This window comes from Chrysochloris asiatica, unplaced genomic scaffold (assembly GCF_000296735.1).
Source record: "Chrysochloris asiatica unplaced genomic scaffold, ChrAsi1.0 scaffold00262, whole genome shotgun sequence".
NCBI classification, from domain to species: Eukaryota; Metazoa; Chordata; class Mammalia; order Afrosoricida; family Chrysochloridae; genus Chrysochloris; species Chrysochloris asiatica.
The window spans coordinates 3,076,495-3,103,042 of NW_006408780.1; the positions used below are offsets into that span (position 1 = coordinate 3,076,495).

At 48.1% G+C, this 26,548-nt stretch overlaps 1 protein-coding gene across 1 annotated transcript in view; it reads right to left on the reverse strand.

Moving 5' to 3' along the window:
* PDE6B (phosphodiesterase 6B, cGMP-specific, rod, beta) overlaps nucleotides 1-26,548 on the reverse strand; it is a 53,385-nt gene that overhangs the window by 12,766 nt on the left and 14,071 nt on the right. The window contains exons 4-19 of the mRNA XM_006874117.1: nucleotides 15,783-15,923; nucleotides 15,423-15,497; nucleotides 13,778-13,842; nucleotides 12,795-12,861; nucleotides 12,487-12,534; nucleotides 11,172-11,321; nucleotides 10,683-10,826; nucleotides 9,685-9,750; nucleotides 8,657-8,803; nucleotides 7,920-8,027; nucleotides 7,577-7,686; nucleotides 6,034-6,121; nucleotides 5,382-5,482; nucleotides 5,020-5,127; nucleotides 2,717-2,780; nucleotides 1,104-1,178 (exon numbers count right to left, since the gene is read on the reverse strand). Of these exons, the coding sequence (XP_006874179.1) occupies nucleotides 1,104-1,178; nucleotides 2,717-2,780; nucleotides 5,020-5,127; nucleotides 5,382-5,482; nucleotides 6,034-6,121; nucleotides 7,577-7,686; nucleotides 7,920-8,027; nucleotides 8,657-8,803; nucleotides 9,685-9,750; nucleotides 10,683-10,826; nucleotides 11,172-11,321; nucleotides 12,487-12,534; nucleotides 12,795-12,861; nucleotides 13,778-13,842; nucleotides 15,423-15,497; nucleotides 15,783-15,923 (1,557 nt within the window). The remainder of the gene's footprint in view (nucleotides 1-1,103; nucleotides 1,179-2,716; nucleotides 2,781-5,019; nucleotides 5,128-5,381; nucleotides 5,483-6,033; nucleotides 6,122-7,576; nucleotides 7,687-7,919; nucleotides 8,028-8,656; nucleotides 8,804-9,684; nucleotides 9,751-10,682; nucleotides 10,827-11,171; nucleotides 11,322-12,486; nucleotides 12,535-12,794; nucleotides 12,862-13,777; nucleotides 13,843-15,422; nucleotides 15,498-15,782; nucleotides 15,924-26,548) is intronic.

The window sequence follows — 26,548 nt, forward strand, 5'->3', positions numbered from 1 at the left end:
TGAAAGATTTCAATTTTTATTCCATCAATTCCTGGTGCCTTGTTCTTTGCCACTTCTTTCAATGCACTTTGGACTTCCTCTCTGAGTATCATTGGCTCTTTTTCATATGGTATCTCTTGAAATGGTTGAACATTAACCATTTCCTTTTGGCAGTAGAGAACTCAATTCCTCAGTGAGCCCCAGGATGGGTGGTCTTGCCCTCAGCATTGCAAAGAAAATCAGGGAACTTGCCTGGATGTGTGCTTAATGATGTACCAAAAATAGCTTCATGTTAGCTAAAAGTTGGGGCTCCTGGTGGCTATGACTCAGGACTGTGTGGTCATGAGTCATATCCCAACCATCTGGGTCGGAGTCTCAGAACTAATCCTGGAAGCTTTTTGACTCTGCCATCGTCCTTTCCCGACTTCTGGAGTCCCACCTTGTGGTGGGACTTCTGTACTCCCCCAGTGGTGAATTGCTCTGCCATCAATCAGGATTTTGTGATGTTTTCCTACAATTATAGTTAGCTCCATGGACCAGAGTTCAGCAACAAGGGTCGGGATGCTAATGAAAGGTTGGTAGTTCTAACCCATCAGCTGCTCTTTGGGACAAAGATGAGTCAGCAGGCTTCTGTAAGGATTTAAAGCCTCAGAAACTCTGTGGGGCAGTTTTGCTTGGTCCTAAGCACTCCATCTCGAGGTTGATTTAAAATGCAAGGTTGGTGGTTCAAACTCACCAGCCACTCCTTGGAAACCCTATACAGGGTTGTTATGAGTCAGAACCAATGCAATGGCACTTAACAGCAATAACATGGGGCCACTATGTGTCTGAATTCACTTGATGGCAGTAGCCTCACTTTCTTGTGTGTGTGGCCATGAATTCAGTGGATTCCATCTTGGCCTCATGCTGATGGTTTCCCTTATCCAGATGGTTGTCTTTGCCTGTTCAAAGCTTACTAAAGGGATCTCTATGGAATAGGCTTGAATTCCACCCCTCTCTTCTAGAACAAGGGCAAGGACCACAGAGCCCAGGGAGTCTCTCACCTGCCATTTTGCCAGAACTAGGAGGCTCCTGAGAACCGAGTTAATGTCCAATCTCCCTTTCAAGGATGAAGCAATACTTACAATGGGCTGCTGCTGCAGAATCATCCTTTCCAAGTCTCCTTGCTCCCAGAACTCAGCTGCCACCTGAAGAGCTACCTGAAGGGCACAAAAAAACAGTCCTGTGTGGGGCTCAGCGCCTTATGAGAAAAGAGAAGTGTAAACTTTTTATTGTGATTTGGGTGAAAGTTTATAGAGCAAATTGCATTTCCATTTAACAATTCCTTCTTGTTTTGATTCTTGATGTTGACCGCATTCCCACAGTTTGACAGCTCTCTCCCCACCTCCTCCTTGGGTCTCCCATTTCCCTTCCTCCTTCTTCCTTCTCCCTTCCTGCCTTCTGGATTTTCTTCCCCAGGCAAACGCTGCCCTTTTGGTCTTGTATGCTTGACTCTTCTAAGGAGTGTGGCCCTTTCTGGTGTTACTGTTCCCCTTGTGGGCCTATTGTTTAGCTGAAAGTTAAACCCATGGAAGTGGGTTCAGGGTCCTGGTTTTGGGGACCCCAACCAGTCTCTATCAGATCAGTAAGCCTGGTCTTGAAATATTTTTTCTTTTTGAATTTTGTCTCTCCCCTCTATCTAGGACCTCCTTATGACCCCTTTCAAAGTGGTTAGCAGTGGAAGCTGGGCACCATCTAGTTCTTCTGGTCTCAGGGTTGTGGAGGTTGGGGTTTACAGTCCTCCATTATTCCTGCTTTATTAGAAATTGTTATGAGACTCTCTCCATGAGTTCCAGGTTCTGTTCTCTTGGGCCTCTCTGCCATAGACCCCCAGGAGTCCTTACTCAGGGCTGGGCCACCCTTGGGCCCGAAACACAAAGAAAATCCCGATGTCTTCTGCCTTTGTCCCCTGGACTGACCCAGAGCAGGCAACAGCCCTCAGCGTTCCTGACAAATGCTGTTTTCAGTTGGAACTGGTCTGTTCCTCCAAATAAACATATTACTGTCGAGTTAATTCTGAATCACAGTGACCCCATGTGTGTTACTATAGAATTGCACCTCACAAGGGTTTCAATGGCTGATGTTTCAGTAGTAAGTCTCCAAGCCATGGTATTTTCAATTGTCTTGTATGCATGCATGTGAAAGGTGGACTGTAAATAAGGAAGACCATAGAAGAATTGATGCATTTGAGTTATGGTGTTGGAGGACAATATTAGAAGTACCATGGATTGCCAGAAGAACAAACCAATCTGTGTTGGAAGAAGTACAGTCAGAATGTTCCTTAGAAGCCAGCATGGCTAGACTGCATGTCATACTTTGAACACATTATCAGGAGGGACCAGTCCCTGGAGAAGGACATCATGCTTGGTAAAGTAGAGGGTCAGCAAAAATGAGGAAAACACAGTGACAGAAGCAATGGGCTCAAGTGTAACAAAGATGGTGAGGTTGGTGCAGGAAACAGGAGTGTTTCATTCTGTTGTGCACAGGGTACCAACTCAATGGCACCTAACAACAATGACAAGTCTCCAGGCCTCTCTGGGTGGACGCAGATCTCCAACTTTTTGGTTAACAGCTCAATACGTTAACTGTTCGTCCCACTGAGGGTCTCACTCTCCAATTAGGCTCCCCCTAAATGCACCCTGAGCCCATGGGCACTACAGGCTGTGTTCACCCTGGTCTGGTGCAGGCCAGCCCTGACCTTGCGCTGGACCTCCCAGGGCTTGGTGATGGCAGACAGGTCACATGCAGTCATCATCATGGCCCTGTGGGACAAAGGGGGCTCCAGTTATGCTCAGAACCAGGCTTCTCACCCTCAACACAGAGAGGCCAGGTGACTATGGTGAGTGTGGTGGAGCAGGTCCAAATCCCAATGTCTACACCCCACCTTCTGCCTTCAGATCCGCCAGCTCTCCTTCACTCAGCTCCTCCCCTCCCCACCATTATTCCCCTCCACTTCTGCCCCTTCCCCCTAGACTCTTCTGCCCCCTGGGCATTCACAAAGGCAAGTTAAGTATTATCAGGTGCTTCTGAGTGCCAGGCACTGAAAGAGGGGATGTTCTGTATCTTCATTTCTGCCCTGAGGCAGCCCAGGAGGGAAAAAACGTTAGTTCTGAATCTCCATTTTGTAGGTTAAGACTTAAGAAAGTTCAGGAAGGTGACCCAAACGATTGCCAAAGTCACAAAGCAAGAAAAGGGTTTTCCCAAGGCTAACTCCTTCTCAAAACAAGGAACAAAGAAAGGCAGAGATGTGTGTGCTCTTAACACATTGCTTTGTATTTATTTTTTTATTTTTTTAACTCAGTAAGCTATCTATGAGAAATTCCCACATCAGCCCACAAAGAGCTTCCTCATGATGTTTTACAGTGTCATTATGTGCCGTTGTGTGATGGTTGGTTTTGTGTCAGTTTGGCTAGGCTAAGGTTTCCAGTGGTTTCGCCAAATACCCACAATGAGATGGATTGGCAGTGGCAGCAGCAATGGGCATAAGCATAGTAGTGATTGTGAGAATGGTGAAGGACCGGGCAGCGTTGAGATTTGTTGTGCATAATGTCGCTATGAGTCAGAACTGACTTGATGGCACCTAGACTTAAAACACTTACTGATGAAGATCAAAGAGCACTGCCTTTGGTATGGATTACATCTCAATGTCAAGAAAACAAAAATCCTCACCACTGGACCAATAAACAACATTCTTATCAACGGGGAAAAGATTGACGTCAAGGAGTTCATTCTTCTAGGATCAACTATCAACACTCGTGGAAGCAGCAGTCAAGAGATCAGACGACGTATTGCATTAGGCAAATCTGCTGCACAAGACCTTTTTAAAGCGTTGAAGAGCAAAGATGTCAGCTTGAGGACTAAGGTGCACCTGACCCAAGCCATGGTATTTTCAATAACCTCATATGCATGCGAAAGCTGGACAGTGAAAAAGGAAGACCACAGAAGAATTGATGTTTTTGAGTTATGGTGTTGGAGGAGAATATTGAAAGTGCCATGGGCTGCCAAAAGAACAAACATCTGTGTTGGAAGAAGTGCAGCCAGAGTGCTCCTTGGAGGTCAGGATGGCCAAACTTTGTCTCTCATACTTCAGACATATTGTCAGAAGGGACCAGTCACTGGAGAAGGAGATCATGTTTGATAAGGTGGAGGGTCAGAGAAAAAGAAGAAGATCTCAAATGAGATGGATTGGCCAAGTGGCAGCACTGATAGACTCAAGCGTGGCAATGGTAGTGAGGTTGGCCCAGGATCAGGCAGTGTTTCATTATGCTGTGCATAAGGTCAAGGACTTCATTCTTCTTGGATCAACTATCAACACTCGCGGAATTAGCAGTCAAGAGATCAGACGACGTATTGCACTGGGCAAATCTGCTGCACAGGAACTTTTTAAAGTGTTGAAGAGTAGAGATGTCAGCTTGAGGACTAGGGTGCGCCTGACCCAGGCCATTGTGTTTTCAATAGCCTCATATGGATGCGAAAGCTGGACAGTGAATAAGGAGGATCGTAGAAGAATTGATGCCTTTGAGTTGTGGTGTTGGAGGAGAATACTGAAAGTGCCATGGACTGCCAAAAGAACCAATAAATCTGTTTTGGAAGAAGTGCAGCCAGAGTGCTCCTTGGAGGCCAGGATGGCTAAACTTCGTCTCTCCTACTTTGGACATATTGTCCGGAGGAAACAATCGCTGGAGAAGGATGTCATGCTGGGTAGGGTGGAGGGTCAGAGAAAAAGAGGAAGACCCCCAACGAGATGGATCAGCCAGGTGGCATCATTGATGGACTCAGGTGTGGCAGCGGTAGTGAGGTTGGCCCAGGATTGAACATTGTTTCGTTCTGCTGTGCATAGGGTCGCTATGAGTCGGTTCCGACTCGATGGCACCTGACAACAACAACAAGGTCTCTATGGGTTGGTACCAACTCGATGGCACCTAACAACAACAACAACATCCCCCATCTCTCACATGCCCCGCCCCCGGTTGCCTAGTCCACAAGCACATCCCTGCTCACATGACTATCTCCTTTCGTGTGGTTTCCAGGGACATGTACTCCACCCATGTCTTCCGGTTCTCATAGTTCTTGGACTCGTCTACAATCTTCTGGAACATGGTCCTCTTCCTGAACCCCCAGAACAAGGGGAGAGGTGTAGGCCGGGAGGAAGTGCAGAGAGATGGTGTTACATGGGCACAGACTCAGTTCTAGGCCTCCTACTCTAACATCAGTGCCACCATCAAGTTGATGGCCTGCTTCCCTGCACTCGGGACCTATGTGTGTCCCCCCGACGCCACTGCACTATCCTTGACCCTAACTGCAGTCACCCATTTCAGAGACATTATGGGGGCTTGGGCTGGGGGAGGGGGCGTGGCACCCACTTGAAGTAGAGCGCCAGATCCGTGGCAATGATGGCGATATCCATGAGGTGAATCACCAGCTGATGCTGTCGCTGGTTCAGGGTTTGGAAGATGTTCAGGGTCTGCAGAAGTGTGGCGTCTGTCAGGGGAGTTTGTGCGGGCAAAGGGCTGCTAGACCACCCCTCACGGGGGCATCCTCCATGTCCATGGATAGTCCTCTCTGGATGTTCCCGCTGTCGGGTTTCCAGCCCTCCCCACTTTCTGTGGGTCTCTACAGCTGGGCCGCCTTTCCCATCAGCCATCAGCCCGAGTGGACTCCCAGGCTAAGAGCAGGCTGGGTGTCCTGGGTCCTTCACCACCCTCCTCCAGCTGGACCCCTCCTCTCCAGCTGCCACCCTCACTTCAGTTCAAGCCTCCCACTCTTGGTCCAGCACTAGTGACCGCAGTGACTGCTCCTACCCCCGACCACACCACAGAGCTCCTTTGCCTGTCACCATGGTTTGCCCACCGTGCACTTTCTAGTGGCTGAGCCAACAGCCTCAGTCAGCCCGGGGCCTGTCATGTGTGCCCAGAGCACCTGGTCCCCAAGGACAGTGACCCTGCTGCCACATCACACCCATGTTCAATCAGCCAAGAACCACCTGTGAACACCCTCAGGGCTGGAGACACGTACCTCCTCTGAGAGTAGGAACTTCCCAAACTCCAGATGGTGCCGTTCCAGAATCGAGGAGCCATGGAGCTTTGCTAAGGGATTCTGGGATCTGTCATGAAGGTTTTATTAAAATCACAAAAACAAAAGACCAACAACAGATGGTTAGAGGCCTCAACAACAGTGTGACAGACTGTGTCCCCCCAAAAGATAGATGGATGTCCCAACCCTGGTGAGTGTGAATGTGACTTTGTTTGGAAATGGTATTTTCCCTGAGGCTTTGACAGTGAAACTTGTAAGAGCCAGAACACAATGGAATTGCCTTGCTCTTCCGGGTTTTGTAAGTTTCCGTTCTCTGACAGGGTGCAGTCTTACACAGAGTCTGTCTTGAACAGATTTTGCTGTCCCGGTGGTGGGTGGGTGGGTGAGTGATGTGCTGTGGAGTTGGTTCCAACTCAGAGTGACTCTGCATAGGGTTTCCAAGACTGTAAATCTCTATAGGAGCAGAAAGCCTCATCTTTCTCCCATGGAACCACTGATAGTTTCGAACTGCTGACCTTGAGGTTAGCAGCCTGATTTGTAACCACTACACTCCCAGAGCCCCACTGTACAGGTTGACCTTGTTTAATTGCGCGCTGCAGACACTGCTTGGTTTACAGAGTGAGGTTTTATAGCAACGTTGTGTCAAGCCTGTCAATGGGCACCATTTTCCCAACAGCCTGCACTCAGTTCATGTCACTGTGTTATTTTGCGAGGGCGATTCTGCAAACTTTTTCACACTTGGAGTCCTGGTGTGGCACTGCTGGATAATGCACTGGGCTGCAAGGTCAGTTTGAGCTCAAGGTCAGTGGTTCAAACTCACCAGTCGTTCCTCAGGATCATTATGAGTTGGAACCAACTCAGTGGCATTTAACAACACCAACAATTGCACGCTTAATCAACTACACACCAAACCAAACCGAGACTGTAAGTCTTTATTAGAGCAGCCTCATCCTCCTTCTGAGGAGTGGCTGGTGGGCTTGAACTGTTGACCAAGGGGTTAGCAGCTGAACACTAATCCCCGAAGCCACCAGGGCTCCTCCTCAGAAACCCTATACAGGGTCGCTGTGGGTTGGAACTGACTCAATGGCACTTAACAACAAAGTGTAAGCCTCATTTTTTTCATGAAGTTTTTAGACTTTGTATTGAGATTTGGGCAAAAATTTATATAGCAAAAAGATGTGCATGGGAGAGTAAGACAGACTCCACATGTAGTCAAGGGGTGCCAGGAGCTACCATAAGCTGGGAGACAAGGAAGGGTCTTTCCACAGACCCTTTGGAGAGAACATGGACCGTGGCCCCGAACTTGGACTCCAGCCTCCAGAACCAAGAGGGAATCCATTTCTGCTCTTCCAGGCCCCCTGCCTCACACTAGGACCAGCATCCCTGTGGCAGGGGTTGGCGCTGACCAAAGGCCTTGAGGCTTCCCTCCACACCAGCCGGATGCTACCTCATGGCTTTAGGACAGGTGGGTTCCCCTTTCTGTGAGCCCGCTCCACTACCCCACCAGCTGCGTCCTTGCACCTACTTCATCTGGTACAAGTTGTTGGTGCCACGGTGGTCGATGTCGTGGCACAGGCCAGCTGTCACCATGGCAAAGGCCTCCAGATCTGTGTAGTAGCTTTTCAGCTTGCCGGTCTGCAGGGACAGATGTGTCCACATCTGGGTGTTCTGTAGCCCTGGCCCTGTACCCTCCCTTCCCACCCGGATCTCCCCTACCAGCTCCACACCAAGAGCCCAAGTGCCACCAATGACCTCCAGCTGCTATCTCTGCTGAAGGGACTTGGTCCTGTCTACAGTGACATCCCTGGGCTCACAGGACCCCAGTCCTCTCTACATTGGCAGCCTCCTTCCTGCCCACATCCACATACCATGAGCAGCGTGAACATCGTCTGGGCCACATTGAAGCCATGACGCCAGTTGTGGTAGGTGATTCTCCGATACCCTTTGCTGATGGAGAAAAGGAATCTCACAAGCACCTGAGGGAGAGGCAGGTAGAAACACGTGGTTTCTTGGTTGTGGAGATGGTCCCACCAAAATGTTACCATGGTGATGCCTCTGCCTTCATCCCCATCATCTGTCAGCCCTACACACTCCATCACATCCCATTTCTTAAGCCCCACACAACTCTCTCTTCTCCATTGATTGACCAGTCCCTGTCTGACCGTGCTTGGTGGGTTACCCTGCCCAGTCCCCAACCCCATTCCTGGGTGGGAAGTGTTGGACCAGGCACCTATGGTGGGCAGAGAGGGGTGGCAGGAAACCCTGAGGTGGGCAGGGCAGAACTGGGATCACTCCATTGTTTGTTAGGTTCTGGAGATCTATCTTCCAGCCTGTTGCCCAAAACTGAGAAGAGGACCCTGGAGCCCAGCCCCTTTCTTCCATCCCTCCATCTCCCTGTTGGAATTCTGGTGTGGTGCTGTAGGAAAGCACTGGACTGCAAACCACAAGGTCGGCGGTTCAAACCTACCAGTTACCCTATATGGAGTCGCTATGGGTCGGAATTGACTCGATGACACTTAACAATAACATCTCCCATTCACTCCTGGTTCCATCACTCCCTTGGGGAACACCTTGGTCATCCCATCCCTGCAGCTGGCCCTCTCACCTCCTGGGGGATCTGGAACTTGCGGACCACACCCAGCTCATAGTACATCTGGATGCCACACCTAACCAGCTCCAGCTCTGTGCACTCCAGGTCTGAAAAGTGGAACTCGTAGATGTCGAACTTGCTGGGTCCTGGGAGCTCTTCTTTCTGCCAAGGGGTGATGGAGGTGGTGGAACTGAGGGAGGCAGGGCCCACTTGGTCCTTGCCTCTCCTCCTTCCCAAGCCCTCTGTTCAGCCTTAAGCTCCTCATAGCTCTCCAGGTGATTGCCCACCCCTCCCAGGAACTCTGGCCTCTAGTAGGGGCCTTCTATTTCCTGCCTACTCCTTCTGCCTCAATGCCAGGGGCTTGCCCATCTAAGCAACCCAAGTACATTGTCAGGGACACATGTAAGCACACACACACCAGGGCATGAACATAAAGAATATTTTGTCGATGTTGTTAGATGCTGTCAAGTCGATACCAATTCCTGTGCAACAGAACCAAACACTGCCCGGTCCTGTGCCAATTTCACAGTCATCATGCTTGAGCCCATTGCTGCTGCCACTGTGCCAATCCATCTCATTGGGGTCCTCGTCTCTTTTGCTGAACCTCCACTTTACCTAGCATGATGTTCTTCAGGTACACAAGTACACACACATGCACACATGCACAGGTAACTTCTTTACCTGGACAGATGCAGATAGACACAGTCCAAAACATGGGTTTACCCAGACTCTAACATTGGATAGTTGGTACAAACAATGGAAAAGAGACTGACATACACACTCAGTAGTATATACATCAAATTAAGTCGTTAGCTGGATATATAGTCGCTGAGGCACATACTGCCCAAGACTAAACACTGGGTTATGTAGACTCACTTTTGTTGAGAAGTACATACACACACACACACACACACAGACCCTTGCAAGGTAACTCTATACAAGCTCAAAGAACACCCCAGTCTCCTGGGAAGGGAGACACCTCCCACACCCCCATTCTCAAGAGCTTCCAGTCTGCACTTGAAGGATTGAGTCGGCTTCCTTACCAAGATTTTCTCTAACTCCTCCTCTTCACAATCACCAGGCTCCTTTCCAAGGCGCTCTCTCGTTGGCTAACAATGAATAAGCAGGTGTGTTACAGTACAGTCAGAGCGATTACGTACACCCATCATGGGAGTGTAGGACCAATGACAGCTGTACCTACACCCATCATGAGCTTGTGGGATGATCCACCTGAGGGCGCCACACCCACCCTACATGCACCATGAAAAGGAGACAAACTCATGAGTTCAGCCTCCTCCTCTGAGTGCCAGCATCTCTCCTCCCTGGGTCTTCCATGGCTCTCAGCACCTAACAACATGTAAGTGGCCCTCTGGGTTCCTGCTCCTACTCTGACGTACGTTGGGTCCCTTCATTCTGGATGAATCATCCCTCTTTAGGGTTGCTCTCCATGGTCCTGAGTCAGGTGGTATACTCTAGGGTACCCAAGATTCAGCACATGGAAGATGCTATGACTTTGTTGGGGATCATGGTGCACTCATGTATGTTGTCCATAGCATCTTAGTACAGGGGCTGCTTGGTCTTTGGTTTCTCCATCCCTAGAGCAGGGTCCCTTATCCAAAGCCCTCCTGGGCAGGACAGCAGCTTTGACAGTCCCACTAAGGGGGTAGACAGCACCTGAGCCAGAGAGGACCAAAATCACCCTGGGAAGGTCCAACCAGAGGTTTTAATTTCCAAGCTAAGTGGTGATGTGCATGGTTTACATTTCCTGTGTGTTCCTGTCTTTCAGGCACAGCCCCGCTGAGCTCTCCACAGGCTCATTGGGATAGGATCCTCACCCTACCAGACAAGGCAGGCACAACTTCCTCCCATTTCACAGAAGAGGAAACGAAGGCACAGAGAAGATACTCATACTGGGTCATACAATGTGTGGGGACAGCAGACGTGAACCTGGCTGTCTGACCCCAGAGGTGTGCTCTAACTCCTGAGTGACCCTGCCTTCCTGCTGGGCTGAGGAAGGAGTCACGGAGGGGTGGGGTTATACCAGAATCTCCTGGATTTCCTCCTTGTCACATTTCACGTGGTACAGAACCATGTCCTGGGCGATGTCCTTGCGGCTCTCCATCTTGTTCATCTTGTCGTAAGTGTCAGTGTTTAGCACTGACCAGCCCAGGAACTGCGTCAGGGACTGGAAGACAGGTAAGCAGTGTCAGCTCACTTCAGCACAACCAAACTGAGTACCTACTGTGTGCCAAGTCCTGCATCTCAGCATGGGGCTTCCTGCCAGGGTTGAAGGGTGTATGTGTGTGTGTGGGGGCGGGGAGGACTAGCATGCAGTGAGTGCTTTGAATGGAGTCTTCAAGGTGCCATACAGAAGCTTCCAGAAATGGGACCTATTCAGCTCTTTCTTGGGTCCACGCTACCCAGGATTCACGCCAGGCCAGGGGCTAGTGTGAAGGTAAGGAGGGGCCTGTGTTCCACACCGCCATACAGGGTGTCACCCATTAAAGTCATGCTGCTGGCAGGACTTTACCTCCATGAGAACTTCATCCTGCTCATCAAAGGGCTTCCCATCCTTCCTGTTGTAAAATGTTGCAACCCCCACAATCTCCTCCTTTTTGTTGACAATGGGCATGGAGAGGACATTCTTGATGGTCCATCCGGAGTCATCCAGGGCTCCGTCCTACAGGGGGAAGTCTTCAGAGATGACCCCATGCTCTGGGGCTGACCCTGGCCAGGGTTTCTTCCCCGGAGAGTGCAAACCCCAGTAGGAGACACTGGCTTACTATTCCTGGTTCTTCACAACCTCTTTGCAGGTGAATTTTATCTCCATGCATTTTGAGTTGTGACTTTCCCCATTAGAGGACCCGGGGATATTTTCCTATCAGGGCCAGCTTCGTGGGCATGTGAGATGTGTAATTTCACAGCCTCACTCTGAGAAGCGCTCCATACTTGGTTGACTACTCTCCTTAGAGCTGTCTTAGAGCTCTTAGTAATTGCTGAACAAGGAATCTCGCATTTTCATTTTGCATTTGGCCCCACAAATTACATAGCTAGTCCTGTCTCGCATCCCACTATGTTGGATTTAGTCAGTGAAATATAGGAGGGGACTAGTTTCTAGAAGAGGCCCTTAGAGACATTTTCACTGGTCCACTTGAGCCTCCATCTCCCTTAGGAAAAAAACCTGTGTTGGTCACATAACCCCAGATGAAGACATGTGGGTCCAACTTAACTCTTGAAGGGGTCCAGCCCGGCCCAGCCAGATCCAGTCAAGATCAGATGAGCCCCAGATCAACGTTGCAAAGATCAGCGGAGTCCCAGCCAAGTCCAGGTGAGATTAGTTGAACCCCAACTGAACCCAGTCAAGATTAGCTGAGAATCAGCCAACAACAGGTAAGATCAGTGGAGCCTCTGGCAAATCCCAGCTGAGACCTGCCTAGATCAGCAGTGACCCAGCTATAAGCCTCAACTAAGCTCTAGCCAAGCCTGCTCCAGATCAGCTGAGACCCAGTTGAGCACAGTTTGAAATTAAGCCATGTCCCCAGCTCAGTTCTGCTCAAATCAGCGGAGCCCCAGCCAAGACCCAGTAGAGCCTGGACAAGATCAGCTGAGTCTCCCGTCTGAGATTAAACCATGTCCCAGCGCAGCTCTGCTAAGATCAGCTGAGCCCAGTGGATCCCCAGCTAAAACCAACTGAGCTACAGCTGACCCCCGAAATATGAAACACGTGGTTGTTGTTAGCCACTGAGAAGACGCAAACAAGTGTTTTCTTATTCAGCCTGTTTCTAAATGAAAGCCATCTTACTTCTTAAGTAAAATAATTTTCTACTAATGGAATAGACAGATACCTGAAATTTAAACATTTCCTCGGCAGGGGCATTCATGATGTTACAGATCTAAACAAAAGATCAGAAAAGCAATCTCATTGAAAGTAGCCAGGCTTACAATAGGATTCTAGAAAAAGCGGCCCAGCCCCAGAGCCGCCCAGCCCCGGCCTCTCTTAAAGGAAGTGAACTTTCAACTAGGCAAAGCAGAGAAGCAAACTCAGGACTGTAGGGATGGGTTGGCATGGGGGGGAGAGAGAAGTGTGTGAGCACTGAGGTACTGGGTGAAGATGAGACCCTGTTCCCTCCAACCCCCAAGGGGCTGAACTCACAAAGCCACTTTCTGCTACATAGGTTGGAAGGCCGCTGGCCAGGGCCCAGTGATTGGCCGGGGGTGTGCTGGAGAGAGAAAAGCAAACCATCAGAAGGACTAGAAGCTTGGAATTGTTAGATATGTACTGGGGTGGTGGTGGTGGTGGTGGTGTGCTGTGGAGTTGGTTCTGACTCACAGTGACCCTGTATAAGGTTTCCGAGGCTGTAAATCTTTAAGGGAGCAGAAAGCCTCATCTTTCTCCTGTGGAACTGCTGGTAGTTTTGAACTTCCGGTCTTGAGGTTAGCAGCCCGACTTGTAACCAGTATGCTAACAGATGTGTGCTTTTTTTGTACAGTGCATGCGTGTGTACTTATCTGTGTGCATTTTAACTGTTATTCCTTCACTGAGCTCCAGGGGGCAGCAGGGTACGGACGTTATGGGTGGCCTAGAAAGGGAATGTGGTGAGGGTCCCAGGAAAGTGAGTGAGAAGAGGCCAGGGGAGGTGTTTGGGGTGTCTGTGCCCCCTGTCCACCTCCCGATTGCCCATGCTGGGCACCCTTACTGTGTCGGAATTCCCCTGTTCCCATACTGGGGGCCATATGGCTTGGCTCCTACCCCCAGGGGCTCCCTGCTGGGGACCTGTGGAGTGGGCTCTGATAGGTTTATGGGATCAGAGGGTTCGTGGTTCTGGAGTCCTTGGGTTGATAGCTAACCAGCTTTCTCAGTGTCTCGAGGGCTGACCTTCTGTCCTCCCTTCTACCAGCTGGGCGGCCTGGGGGAACAATGCCCTTTCTGGCAGCTCTACCTGGGCTGGGCTGGCTGAGACCATCTCACCTGATGCCCCTCTGTGGCTCCTGAACATACACAGGCATCTCAGGATCCTCACCCATTCAACCATCTGCCACCCCTCCCCACCATCCCTCCCCACCTTGTGTCCTGAACCCTCAAAGTAGGAAGCGCCTCTGTGACCCAGGTGGCCTCCAGAGAACCCGGGCACTTACGGAATGACTGTGATGTCCTCCTTGCCGTGGAGGCTGTAGTCTATGACTTTGTAGAAAAGGATTTCCTGAGAAAGGATACTGCATCTGTCATTACAGGCTCCCCAGGGCCAGCTCATCGGGGGAAACCACCCAACACCTGGACATACACATACAGCACTATCCACCCACGTGTGCATCCATACACACACACACACACCACCCTGGTACACCCAGCACAGTCCACCCACATGTGCATTTATACACACATCCACACCATCTCCTGCACACACATATATACACGTACACATGCTCACCCGCCACATTCATACATCACCCACATGCATATAAACATCCACCATTTATGTGTCTTACACACACACTTGGCACCGTTCACACACATGGACATATTACACACATATTTATGTGTACATACAAACAGATTGTCGTTGACTCTTGTGGGATGTATTTTGCATGCTGACTCAGATCTGTCTTCCTTCTGTGTGACATTCAACTGTAGTCTCATCATAGGGCCCTGTACTACACCCACACGGGGCTCACTCTCCACACACACACATACTCATGTGGACGCCCCTAGTACACGCCCACACACATGAGAGGACTTATACTCTACACAGACATAGGACTCTATATTCTACAAACACATATACACACACGCGGTGCCATACTCCACATACACACAGGACCCCACACTCCAACACACACACAGGCCCCATGCTCCACACAAACCTAGGCCACTGCACAGTGATATTCTCCTGACGTCCTGGCCAGGACAGGTACACACACACACACACACACACACTCTCTCAGCTCATACCTGTGCACGGACTGGCCAGTTCTGGTGCATCGTGCACGTGCAGCCATGAACACACACGATGGTAGCACGGGGCCACCGCAGACGCCATGGGTGCACTTCCTCCCCCATGCCAGGACTCTGCCGCATGCTTTGCACACGCTCATGGAGTCTGCTGTGATGTCTCCATTAGACAGATGGGGAGACGGAGGCACCCCCAGATGGTGCAGTGTGTCCCAGGTTGGATCCTAGTAGCCACTGAGATGTCTGACTCAGACTGCACCTCTACCCACCATAACACACTGCCTCTCTGGTGTGTGCTTACGTGCACATCCACACAAGCACACACAACACATAGTGCCACCCAGGAGAGATGCTTTCAATATGAAGGAGGGGATGAGGGGAACTGGCCAATCAGAACAAGTGCTTGTCATTACCACAGGCCGCCCCACCCCCGGAAGTACAGCAGAGCCAGCACTGGGGGAGATGCAGACAAGCACCCAGAGAGATTCCTGCCATTACGGTGAGCCTGCAGCCAGCCAGGCTCCCACAGCATGTCCTAGCTCAATGCCATCCCACCCCGGAGGCTGAGGTTGAGTTGGGACAGGGCTCCCTTCCACCTAGAGCTGTAGCAGAGCCAGCACTGGGGGAGATGCAGACAGGCACCCAGAGAGATTCCTGCCATCACGGTCAGCCTGCAGCCAACCAGGCTCCCACAGCATGTCCTAGCTCAATGCCATCCCACCCCGGAGGCTGAGGTTGAGTTGGGACAGGGCCCCCTTCCACCTAGAGCTATAGCCAGAGGAAGCTGAGGGGCTCAAACCGGACCATCCCCTTGCCCCCACCCTGACTCACCCGGCCATCAGGTGTGCGTGGGCCTGAGTATGGCTGGGCCTCCCCCATCAGCATAGGCCACACGTCGAAGAATTTCTGAGTAGGGGGAGGAGGGGGTGAGTGGTCAGTGGTGCTGCTGGAGCTGGGCAGGGTGGACTGGTGCACACCACCCTGGTACACACAGCACAGTACACCCACATGTGCATTCATACACACGCACACACACACACACCATCTCCTGCACACACACGTACACATGCTCAACCGCCAAATTCATACATCACCCACATGCATATAAACATCCACCATTTATGTGTCTCACACACATACTTGGTTCACATGGTGGGCAGGAGCCCCTCATGGGGGAAGCGCAGGCCTCACCTTCTCCTTGGTCATGTCCAGCAGGCCTACGGAGTATCTGTCACAGTTCAGATAAGCCCTAACGCTGTAGAAGGCCTTGTGAAACTGCCTTTCGAGATCCGTGAGCTCCTCAAACACCTTGTTGGCTGACCACAACAACACCTGTGGGGAGGAGCCACACCTGTAGGCCACGCCCAGGCCCACCTGTCTGACCACAGTGTTACAGTAAGGGCGAAAATAACTGGGGCAGTTGTAAAGCAGTTATGTGGAAAAGATCAATAAATCCATTAAAAATCAAAACAAAACACCCTCCAAATGCAAAGAACAGAGGGGCAGGTGTGGACAAGAGACAGAATCTACCTCCTTGTCAGGCAGGCAGGATATAAACAAGTTAAAACAAAAACTTGTTTTTTTTGTGTCTGGAACCCAGTAGGGCTTGTGAGCCCTTCCTCCCTATTCAGCTACCCAGTGGAGGCTGTTGACCTATTAACCTCCCCCGTAGCCAGTTTTCAGTGCAGGCGTTAAACTGGTTATGCCAAGTATCCCAGATGCCTTTGTAACAGAGTCCATCTTGAAATCTTAGACTCCATCATCAACACCAGATGCACGCAGCATGGGAACCAAGGGAGATGGAATTGACAGGAGAGAGCAGAGCTACCTACACAAACCAGAGAGCTGAATTCCTTTTTGAAATGGAAACAGAGCTGATTTCAAGGGAACCAACCACCCACCATAAATACACCTCAGACTGTGTGCTCCCATGTTGATGGCTGTGGCTCTCTCCCCTGCAGTCATTCTTTTCCCCTATTCTAATAAACCTCTTTTAAGGAGCTCTGGGAGCATAGTGGTTATGAATCCAGCTGCGAACCGTGAGGTCAGCAGTTCAAAACTACCAGCTGCTCTGTGGGAGAAAGATGAGGCATTCTGCTCCCGTAATGATTTTCAGCCTCGGAAACTCTGTTCAGGGTCTCTATGGGTCGGAACCGACTCGACGGCACTTAACAACAACAATAAACCTCTTTTATACTATATTTAATGGCTTCCTCGTCTTCCGTAGCTCAATCTGGTAATGACCACAGCACACCAAGGGGACCCAGACACCCAGCTGACCACAGGAGGGGACTCCCGACTGCCCGGCCAAACCCCTAAGAACTCCTGAACTAGCGTCATCCACAAGTGTGACTAGAGCGAGGACAGCAGGCTGGGGCTACATTCCTGCCCTCCACTGCCTACGCTGGCCTGCCACATGGTTGAGTGATGAATGAATGAGTGAATGAATGGATGGATGGATGAATGAATGAATGGATGAGTGAACGAATGAATGGATGGATGAACAAATGAATGAATGAGTGAATGAATCAATGGATGGATGAATGAATGAATGGATGAGTGAACGAATGAATGGATGGATGAACAAATTAATGGATGGATGAATGAATCAATGGATGAGTGAACGAATGAATGGATGGATGAACAAATGAATGGATGGATGAACCAATGAATGGATGGATGAACCAATGAATGGATAAACAAATGAATGAATGAATGGATGAACAAATGAATGGATAGATGGATGGATGAATGGATGAATGAATGGATGCATGAATTAATAAGTGAATGAATGAATGAATGAATGGGTGAACAAATGAATGGATGGATGAATGAGTGAATGAACAAATGAATGAATGGATGGATGAAAAATTAATAAATGGATGGATGAATGGATGAATGAATGAATGGATGGATGGATTAATGAATGAATGAGCATTGAAATCAATTGCCAGGATCTTAAAATGCACAGATCTGACCATGCAGCCTGACCACTCTCATAGTGACCTGTGAACTGCTGGTGTCGTTTTCAGGGTGTCAGAACCCTTTGTGGGTATAGCAAGATGAGCCTGAGGATGACGATCCGCTAACCCTCTCTGCAGGGCATGACCACCCTTTGCCCCCAGCACCCCTCCCTGGCTGGCACAGGCTCAGTGGGGCTCTCTCCTCGCCACCCCCTAGGCTGGAGCCCTAATTCTCTGGTTCTCCAGCCACTGCCCAAACGCTGGCCCTTCTGGTCCCTACTCAGTCACACTTGTCACGTCTCATGGCTCTGTGTACCTCTGGCCGGTACTGAGTTCTGCTGCCCATTGCTGAAAACTTTGAGCCCACCGTGGCTCTTCCTGGGAGACGTCCTTCCTGCCAGCCCCTCTCTCAGGGTCTCTGCAGTCTCCATGCCCCTTGTTACATTACGGGAGACTCCACCTCCCAGAGTTCTCTGATGGCTGCCCACGCTCCATGCTCCTCTGAAGGCTACTGGAGTCCACTTTCAGACCAGGATCCCTCCATGTACTCTCTTATATCCCCAGCTGGGGAGCTCATGACCCCGGCCAGCCCTCACCAAGACATGCTGATCTTGGCCTCTGACATCCTATCTCCCCAACACCTGCCACCATCCTGGGGGCTGGCAGGGCCCTGGGCATCCACAACCTTCCCACCCCCAGGGCACTGTGTCTCTGAAATACTGAATTCACACATGACCAGAGACTCACATGCTTCCCACTGTCAGCCCTGCCCAAGCCTCTCCTACACTGGGACTTCCGGTCACCACCCCACCCCCAGTCTTTGCTCCATAATCACTTCTTTCATACCCAGCATGCTGCCCCTGACTTCAGTCAACCCCTGCCTTGATTCCCTGACCAATCACCACAGCAATCCAGGGAACATGGATTTCTGTATTACCAGCTGGCAAGAGATGGACAAGCCCAACTACTGTCCACCATGACATCCACTTGTTGGAGAGAGGCACATATTGCGTCTGTGGCCAGGAGAACCACAGCAGCAAGTCCAGTGGTGGGAGAAATGCTCACTGTCCTGTTCACAGATGGAGAAAGTCCAGTCACCGAGTGCACTGTGGGAGAGGGGCACAATACAGGTCCCCTGCATACAGAAACACCAACAAGTCTGTGGTGGGCACAGGTCACCTCGAGCTAGGGTGCATGTCTGCGTGGGCATGTCTGTGAGTGTGTGAATGCATGTGTGCAAGATTCTACATGAGCCTGAGCATTTCTGTAAGTGTGACAAGCAGTGTGAGTGGGTGTGTAGATATGAGCGTGACGATGTGTGTGTGTGTGTATAGAGGAACATGTGCGTATACACATGTGTATGCATATACGAGTGAGTGTGCATATATTAGTGTGAGCGTGAGTGGAGTGTGTGAGTATGTGTGGTGTGCACAAATATGAGTGTGTATACATGAGCATGTGCATGTGTGCCCCTGTGACTCTTTGTTGCCCGTGAATCTTTTTTCTGTTGGTTCTGCAGATAGTCTCTGGGTTTTCCCAATGCAAAGCCTTGGTTAGTACCAGCGCCCACATTAGACACGGGTCTGTCCTCCTGTGACGGAGGAGACAGTAGACAACTAATTATTCAAACAGATAACAAGCTCAAGACTGCGCTGAGTGCTCTGATGGCAGCCTGGGTCTGTCTGAGTTGGGGTGCTGGCAGCATTTCTGGGGAGGGCGCAGTCTTACTGAGGATCTGTGGGGCAGGCAGGATGTTCGAGGAGACAAGGAGTGTGTACGAGGGGCTGAGCCACAGTGAGGGGGCTTTGTCAGCATCTCAGGGTGATGGGAGGCCTTGGCGGTGATTCATGGTGGGTGGATGGGGTCCCTCTTACACCTGTGTATGAGTAGGGCTTGGATGGTACACATGTGAGCAGGGAGTCTGGCCAGGAACTGCACAGTCCTGGGTCGGGCAGGGGTGATGAAGGCATGAGCCAGGACAAAAGGTGTGCAAATGGGAACACATTGGTGGAGATATTTGGGAGGACTTGGAAACTTGGGGACGGGGGTAATGGATTGAATAATGTCTCTCCCCAAAATATGTTGATGTTCTAAGCCCTGCGTTGGTGAATGTGGCTCTGTTTAGGAAAATAGGTTTCTTCCCCCAACCCAGATGTTATCAGTTTAATGAACCAACTCTTACCAGACTGGAGTGGGTCCTAGTCCTAACCCCTAGTCCTGAGCGGTTTCTTATAAAAGATAAGACTAGCAATGGAGTCACACGCAGGAGGAAGGCAATAAATGAGGACCCACCTACAAGTCAAGGTGGCAAGAAGCTGCAGACACCAAGCAAGCGTCTTCCTTGAGAGGACAGAAAGTGGGCACAGACCAGCCGACACCCTGAACTCAGATGTCTAGCCCCCAGAACTTTGAAACAACACATGGGGTCTTGTTCTGGTAGTCCGAGGAAACTAAGGCAGGGTGGCAAGATGACTCCAGGCTTCTGGGACAGTGGTCATCACTAGTTAAGGCGGGGGATCAGAGCAAACATCAGGTCTGAGGGAGAGGAGGATTCAGATGTTCAGAGATGTCAGACCTTCAAAGATGTTGGTGTATCTATCAAGTGGTTCAGAGACAGAAAAGGTACAACACACACATCACAGGAATACCAGAAGGAGAATATAGAAAGGGCCAGAAGAAATATGAAGTTATAGCGGAATAAAAATGCCCAAAATTAATGACACCAAACCATAGCTCCTCGAAGCTCAAAGAGCACTGTTGTTGTTAACTGTCATCAAGTTGATTCTGACCCATAACGACCCTGTATACGGTTTCCAAGGAGCAGCTGGAGAGCTTGAACCACCAACCTCGCAGTTCAAACAACTTTGCAGTCTGACGCATTAGCCCACAGCGCCACACTTGTGAGTTGCTATGATTCTGAAAGCTATGCCACCAGTATTTAAAATATCAGCAGGGTCACCCATGGTGGACAGGTTTCAGATGAGCTTCCAGAAAAAGATAGACTAGAAAGAAAGAGTGACAAACTGCTTCTGAATCTTTAGTCACTGAAAACCTTATGAATAGCAGAGAGACTAGTGAAGTTGGCCCAGGATCAGGCAGTGTTTCGTTCTGCTGTGTGTGCATAAGGTCGTTATGGGTCGGTACTGACTTGATGTCACCCAACAGCAACAAGCCACACCAGGACTCCTAAAAAAACACTAAGCAGAATAAATTTATACAAAACAAAACAAATGACACCTAAATATACCACATTCAAATTGTAGACAATTAAAGACAGGAGAAACCCCTGAATGAAATCAGAGGAGGGAAAACAAAACCAAAAAACACCGAAGAGGTGGAAGAGTTGCATTAAGACATGGTGTCATAAACCACACGAGAAAAGATTAGAGTGAAACATTTAGTTGAAAGAGAAACAAAACAAAAAAACAAGCCAGCAATCTCGAATCTTTTATCCTTAAAAAGTCCAGGGGAAAGAAATACTTTCTCAGGCAAACAGAAAGTGAGGGAATTCATTGGAAGTAAATTGGAAACAACTATTAAAAGAAGTTAATCAGAGACAAGGGGAATGGTATAAGCCAGAACCTCAGATCTACACAAAGAAAACAAGACATTTCCAAAGGCTTAAAGAGAGCAAAGTAAATTATTATTATTATTATTTTTGGTGCCATTTTTAAGTGTCTATGCCTTCGTCTCTGCTATAACAAATAAGTGACTTTAGAAAATAAACCGTATTTTTAAACAGTTCTGGAGCTAGCAGTGTGGAGACTGGAGATGGGGAAGGCTCTGTGTCTGTTGGCTCTGGAGAAGAATCTTGTCTCAGATTCTGTTGTCCTGGTGTTTCTTGGTTCCTTGGTGAGCTACACGCAACATCTCTCTTCTCTGCTCTTTGTGTCTGTTCTGCTCTTTGTAGGACTCAGAGGAGGGTTTAGGTAGAGGGCACCCCCACCCCCCACCCCCTGAGATGGCCTCATTAACCAAACAGGATATACGTCCTCTGGGTTCCATTTCATTTGTGACAACTCTCACTTTTCCTAGATTCATACTTCATACCTTCCATGTTCTAACTATTAGTGGATCTTTGCAGCTATCTCTCTTGGTTTTGACTTGTGCCCCATCAGCAAATGAAGGTCCCGAAAATTTTACTCCATTCGCGTCATTACGGTCAACTCTACTTTGAGGAGGTAGCTCTTCCCCACTGGTATTTTGAATGTCTTCCAACCTGAGGGGCTCATCTTCCGACACTAAATCTGACAACATTAGGCTGCTTCTAGGGTCTTCAGTGGCTATCTTTTCAGAAGTGGTCCGCCTCTCCTTCTTCCTAATTTCTCTTTGTCTGGAAGGTCCGCTGAAACCTGTCCGCCACAGTTGATCCTGTTGGTATGTAAAATACAGGTGGCAGGTACAGCCTTCAGAATCATAGCAACACACAGACCACCACAGTATGACAAACTAACACAAAATCTTACTGTCAAATGGGATTACATCCACAGGTATAGGAATTAGGATTCTAACAATGTATTTTGTGTGTGTGTGTGGTGGTGGTGGGGCACAATTTATTCCATAGCAATCTAATTGATAGATTACATTATTACTGTTGTTAAGTGCCATTGAGTTGGTTCCAACTCGCAGCAGGCCAGTATAGGGTTTTCAAGAAGCAGCTGATGAATTTGAACTGTCAACATTATGGCTATCAGTCCAGTGCTTATCCAGTAGGACTCAAAAATAATATCAACAGTATATTAGCCGATTCTAGTATATGGAAGGAGCCTGGTGGCACATGACTAAAGCACTTGAGTGCTAACAGAAAGGTTGATAGCTTAAACCCACAGCAGCTTCTTGGGAGAAAGACCTGGTTCTCTGCTACTTCCAGAAAGATTATAATCAAGAAAACCCTGTGGGGTGGTTCTATTCAGTGATACAGGGTCATTATAGGTCAAAATTGGCTCCATGGCACTTCCTACCAAGCATTTATTATTATTATTAGATGCCATCAAGTCGGTACCAACTCAGAGCGATCCTATGCACAACAGAACGAAACACTGCCCGATCCTGGGCCAACCTCACTATTGTAGCCACGCTTGAGCCCATTGATGCTGCCACTTGGCCAATCCATCTTGCTAAGGGTCTTCCTCTTTTTCTCTCACCTTCCACCTTACCAAACATGATATCCTTCTCCAGCAACTGGTCCCTCCTGATAATGTGTCCAAAGTATGAGAGATGAAGTTTGGCCATCCTGGCCTCCAAGGAGCACTCTGGCTGCACATCTTCCAATACAGATCTATTGGTTCTTTTGGATAGCACTTTCAATATTCTCCTCCAACACCATAACTCAAAAGCATCAATTCTTCTATGGTCTTCCTTATTCACCATTCAGCTTTTGCATGCATTTGAGGTTATTGAAAATACCATGGCTTGAAAATACATACTAAGCATATGTATAGTAAAATGAATGACAGCAATATATAGGGAGGAAGGATTGTAAGTACTCTGTCATACTCTTGAAGCTGAAGAAAATGAAAAACAATCTACGAGAGCCAAAGTGTGACTTTGAGAATATCCCACCTGAATTTAGAGACCATCTCAAGGACAGATTTGATGCATCAGACACAAATGACTGAATACTTGGAGAATTCTGGGATGATATCGAGAACATCTTCCAGGAAGAAATAAAAAAGATAGTAAAGAGAGAAAAGGCCAAAATTGGTGTTAGAAGAGATTCTGACATTTGCTCTTGAACATAGAGTAGCTAAAGCAAAACAGCAGTTAAAGGAAAAATTTCAAAGGCATCTCAAGAAGACAAAGGAGAGCACTACGGTGAAATATACAAATGGAAACATAAACTCGGCATTTCTCAAGCTGAAAACACTGAAGAGATAAAAACTTCAGGCCTTGAGTTGCAATATTAAAAGATTGTATAGTCAAAAGGGGGAGTCTTGGTGTAGCGTTGTGGGATAAGCACTGGACCAAGAAGTTGTTTTGAACTGAAAGACTGGCGGTTCAAACCCACCAGCCGCTCCTTGGAAACCCTATATACCCTATGAGTCAGAACCGACTTGATGACACTTAACAACAACAACAATCGTCAGAATATTAACTGATGCTGGAAACATCAAAAGAAGGTGCAAAGCACACACTGAGTCACTGTACAAAAGAGAATTGGTTGATGTTCAACCATTTCAGAAGGTAGCATATGATCAAGAGCAGATGGTACTGATGGAAGAAGTCCAAGTTGCACTGAAGGCATTGGTGAAAAACAAGGTTTCAGAAATTGATGGAACACCAACAGAAATGTTTCATCAAATGGATGCAATGCTGGAAGTGCTCACTAGTTGAAATATGGAAGACTCCTGGCCAACAGACTGGAAGAGATCCATATTTGTGCCCATTTCAAAGAAATGTGACCCAATACAATATGGATATTTTAGAACAATATTATTAATACAGACCAAGAGACAGTCATTCAAACAGTCTTACATGGTTTAAAATCAGGAAAGGTGTGCACCAAGGTTGTATTATTTCACCATACTTATTCAATCTGTATGCTGAGCAAATAATCCAGGAAGCTGGATTATATAAAGAAGAATGTGGCATCAAATTGGAGGAAGATCGTTAGCAACCTGCATTGTGCAGATGACACACCGTGTTTGCTGAAAGTGAAGAGGAATCGAAGCATTTAACAAGCAATATCATGATAAATGGAGAAAATATTGAAGGATTTCAGTGAGGTTGGCCCAGGATTGGACATTGTTTCGTTCTGCTGTGCATGGGGTTGCTATGAGTCGGTTCTGACTCAATGGCACCTGACAACAACAACAACAAAGAAGGATTTCATTTTACTTGGATCATAATCAGAACCCATGGATGCAACAATCAAGAAATTAAATGACGATTACAAATCTGCTGCAAAAACCTCTTTCTTTGCTGTTGTTAAGGGCTGTCGAGTCGGTAATGACTTACAGTGACCTCACACACAACACAATGAAACACTGCCCAGTCCTGTGCCAACCTCACCATCGTTGCCATTCCTGAATCCATCACCTACTTTTAAAAAAGTTTTTATTGTGAATTGAGTGAAAGTTTACAGGGCAGATCATCAGTTTTACATTCAACAAATCATATACTTTGTTTCATTGTAACAGTTACATTCCCCTCCATGTACCATCAGTTAACAGTATTTCTATTTCTCTCTCTATTCATTTTAGCTTTTTGTTTTGTTTTGTTTTGTTTTGTTTTTAAACACTCAGGCATATATAATAATTTAAACCACCAAAGGGCACATTCTGTAAGTCTGCCTCCTGGTGTGGAGCTACATTCCCTGGACCAAAAGGTTGGTTTGAACTACCAGGTTGGGAGTTCAAACTCACCAGCTGCTCCTCGGAAACCCTATACAGGTTTGCTATGAGTCAGTGCTGACTTGACAGCACTTACCACCACCACCACCAACAACAACAACAACAACTGACATTTATAGAATAATCCATCCACCAAGAGATTCTTCCTAAGGTCATGTAGGATATTCACCAAGATGGATCACTTTCTCGGCCATAAAAGACTCATTAACAAATTGGAAAGAGTAACAATAATAGGAAGTATGTTCAGTAAAAAGACAGCAAAACAGCTTCCAAATAGTTTAAGATCAAGTAACACATTCTTAAGTAATAACACTCCAAAAAAGTTGCAATAGAAATTAAGCAACATTTTGAACTAAACGAAAATGCAATTGATTAAAATTTCTGGGATGCAGTGAAAACAGTGCTAAGATGGAATTTTTTTAAAAAAGGAAGACCTAAAATGAATAATCTAAGCTTTCATTTTATGAAATTACATTAAGAAGAACAATTCAAACCCAAAGCAATCATAAAAAAAGAAATAATATAATTTAGAGCAGAAATCTGTGAAATAAAAAAAAATCAACAGACCAAATTACCAAAACCAACAGTTGATTCTTTTAAAAGAGAATTAAAATCAATAAACCTTTGGCATGGTAACCGAGACAAAAGAATGAGGTCACAAATGACTAATATCAGAAGTAAAAGAGGGGTCATTGTTTTTATTCAATGAACAGTAAAAGGATAATCAAGGAATAGTATGAACAACTGTATGCCCACACATTTGGTAACTTACATGAAATGACTGTGGGCCTTGAATCTAGTTGATGTGGCTTTCTATCCACCAAATGATTGGGGTATTGTTGTAGTTAAGTGTTGTCATGTAGGTTCTGATGCATAGCAACTCTGTGTAGAGTTTCCATGCAGTGGCTGGTGACTTTGAACCGCTGACCTTATGATTCAAATCAACCTTGTGGTCCAGTGCTTTATCCCACAGAGCCACACCAGGATTCTATTCATTGGGTTGTTGTTGGTGTTGAGTGCTGTCGAGTTGGTTGCAACCCTGTATAGGGTTTCCGAGGAATGGCTAGTGACCTTGAAACACCGACATTTCAGATCAAACCGACTTTGAGGTCCAGTGCATTAACCCACAGCACCACACCAAGGTGCAAGCATGTCTCATTGGGTGTTGTTGTTGTTAAGAGCTGTCAAGTTGGTTCCGAACCATAGTGACCCTCTAGAGGGTTTCCAAGGAGTGACTGGTGAGCTTGAACCACCAACCTTGCAGTTCAAACTGACCGTGCAGTCTAGCGCATTAACCCATAGTGCCACACCAGGACTCCATCTGATTGGGTTGTTGTTGTTGTTGTTAAGTACCGTGGAGTGGGTTCCGACTCGTAGTGACCCTGCACAGGGTTTCCGAGGCTGTCAATCTTTACGTGAGCAGAACACCTCATCTTTCTCCCGCGGAACCGCTGGTAGTTTCGAACTGCTGACTTTGAGGTTGGCAGCCCAACTTATAACCACTACGCTACCAGAGCTCCGGATTGGGTTGTTGTTGTTGTCAGGTGCCATCGAGTCAGAACCGACTCATAGCGGCCCCATGCACAGCAGAATGAAACAATGTCCGATCCTGGGCCAACCTCACTACCGCTGCCACCCCTGA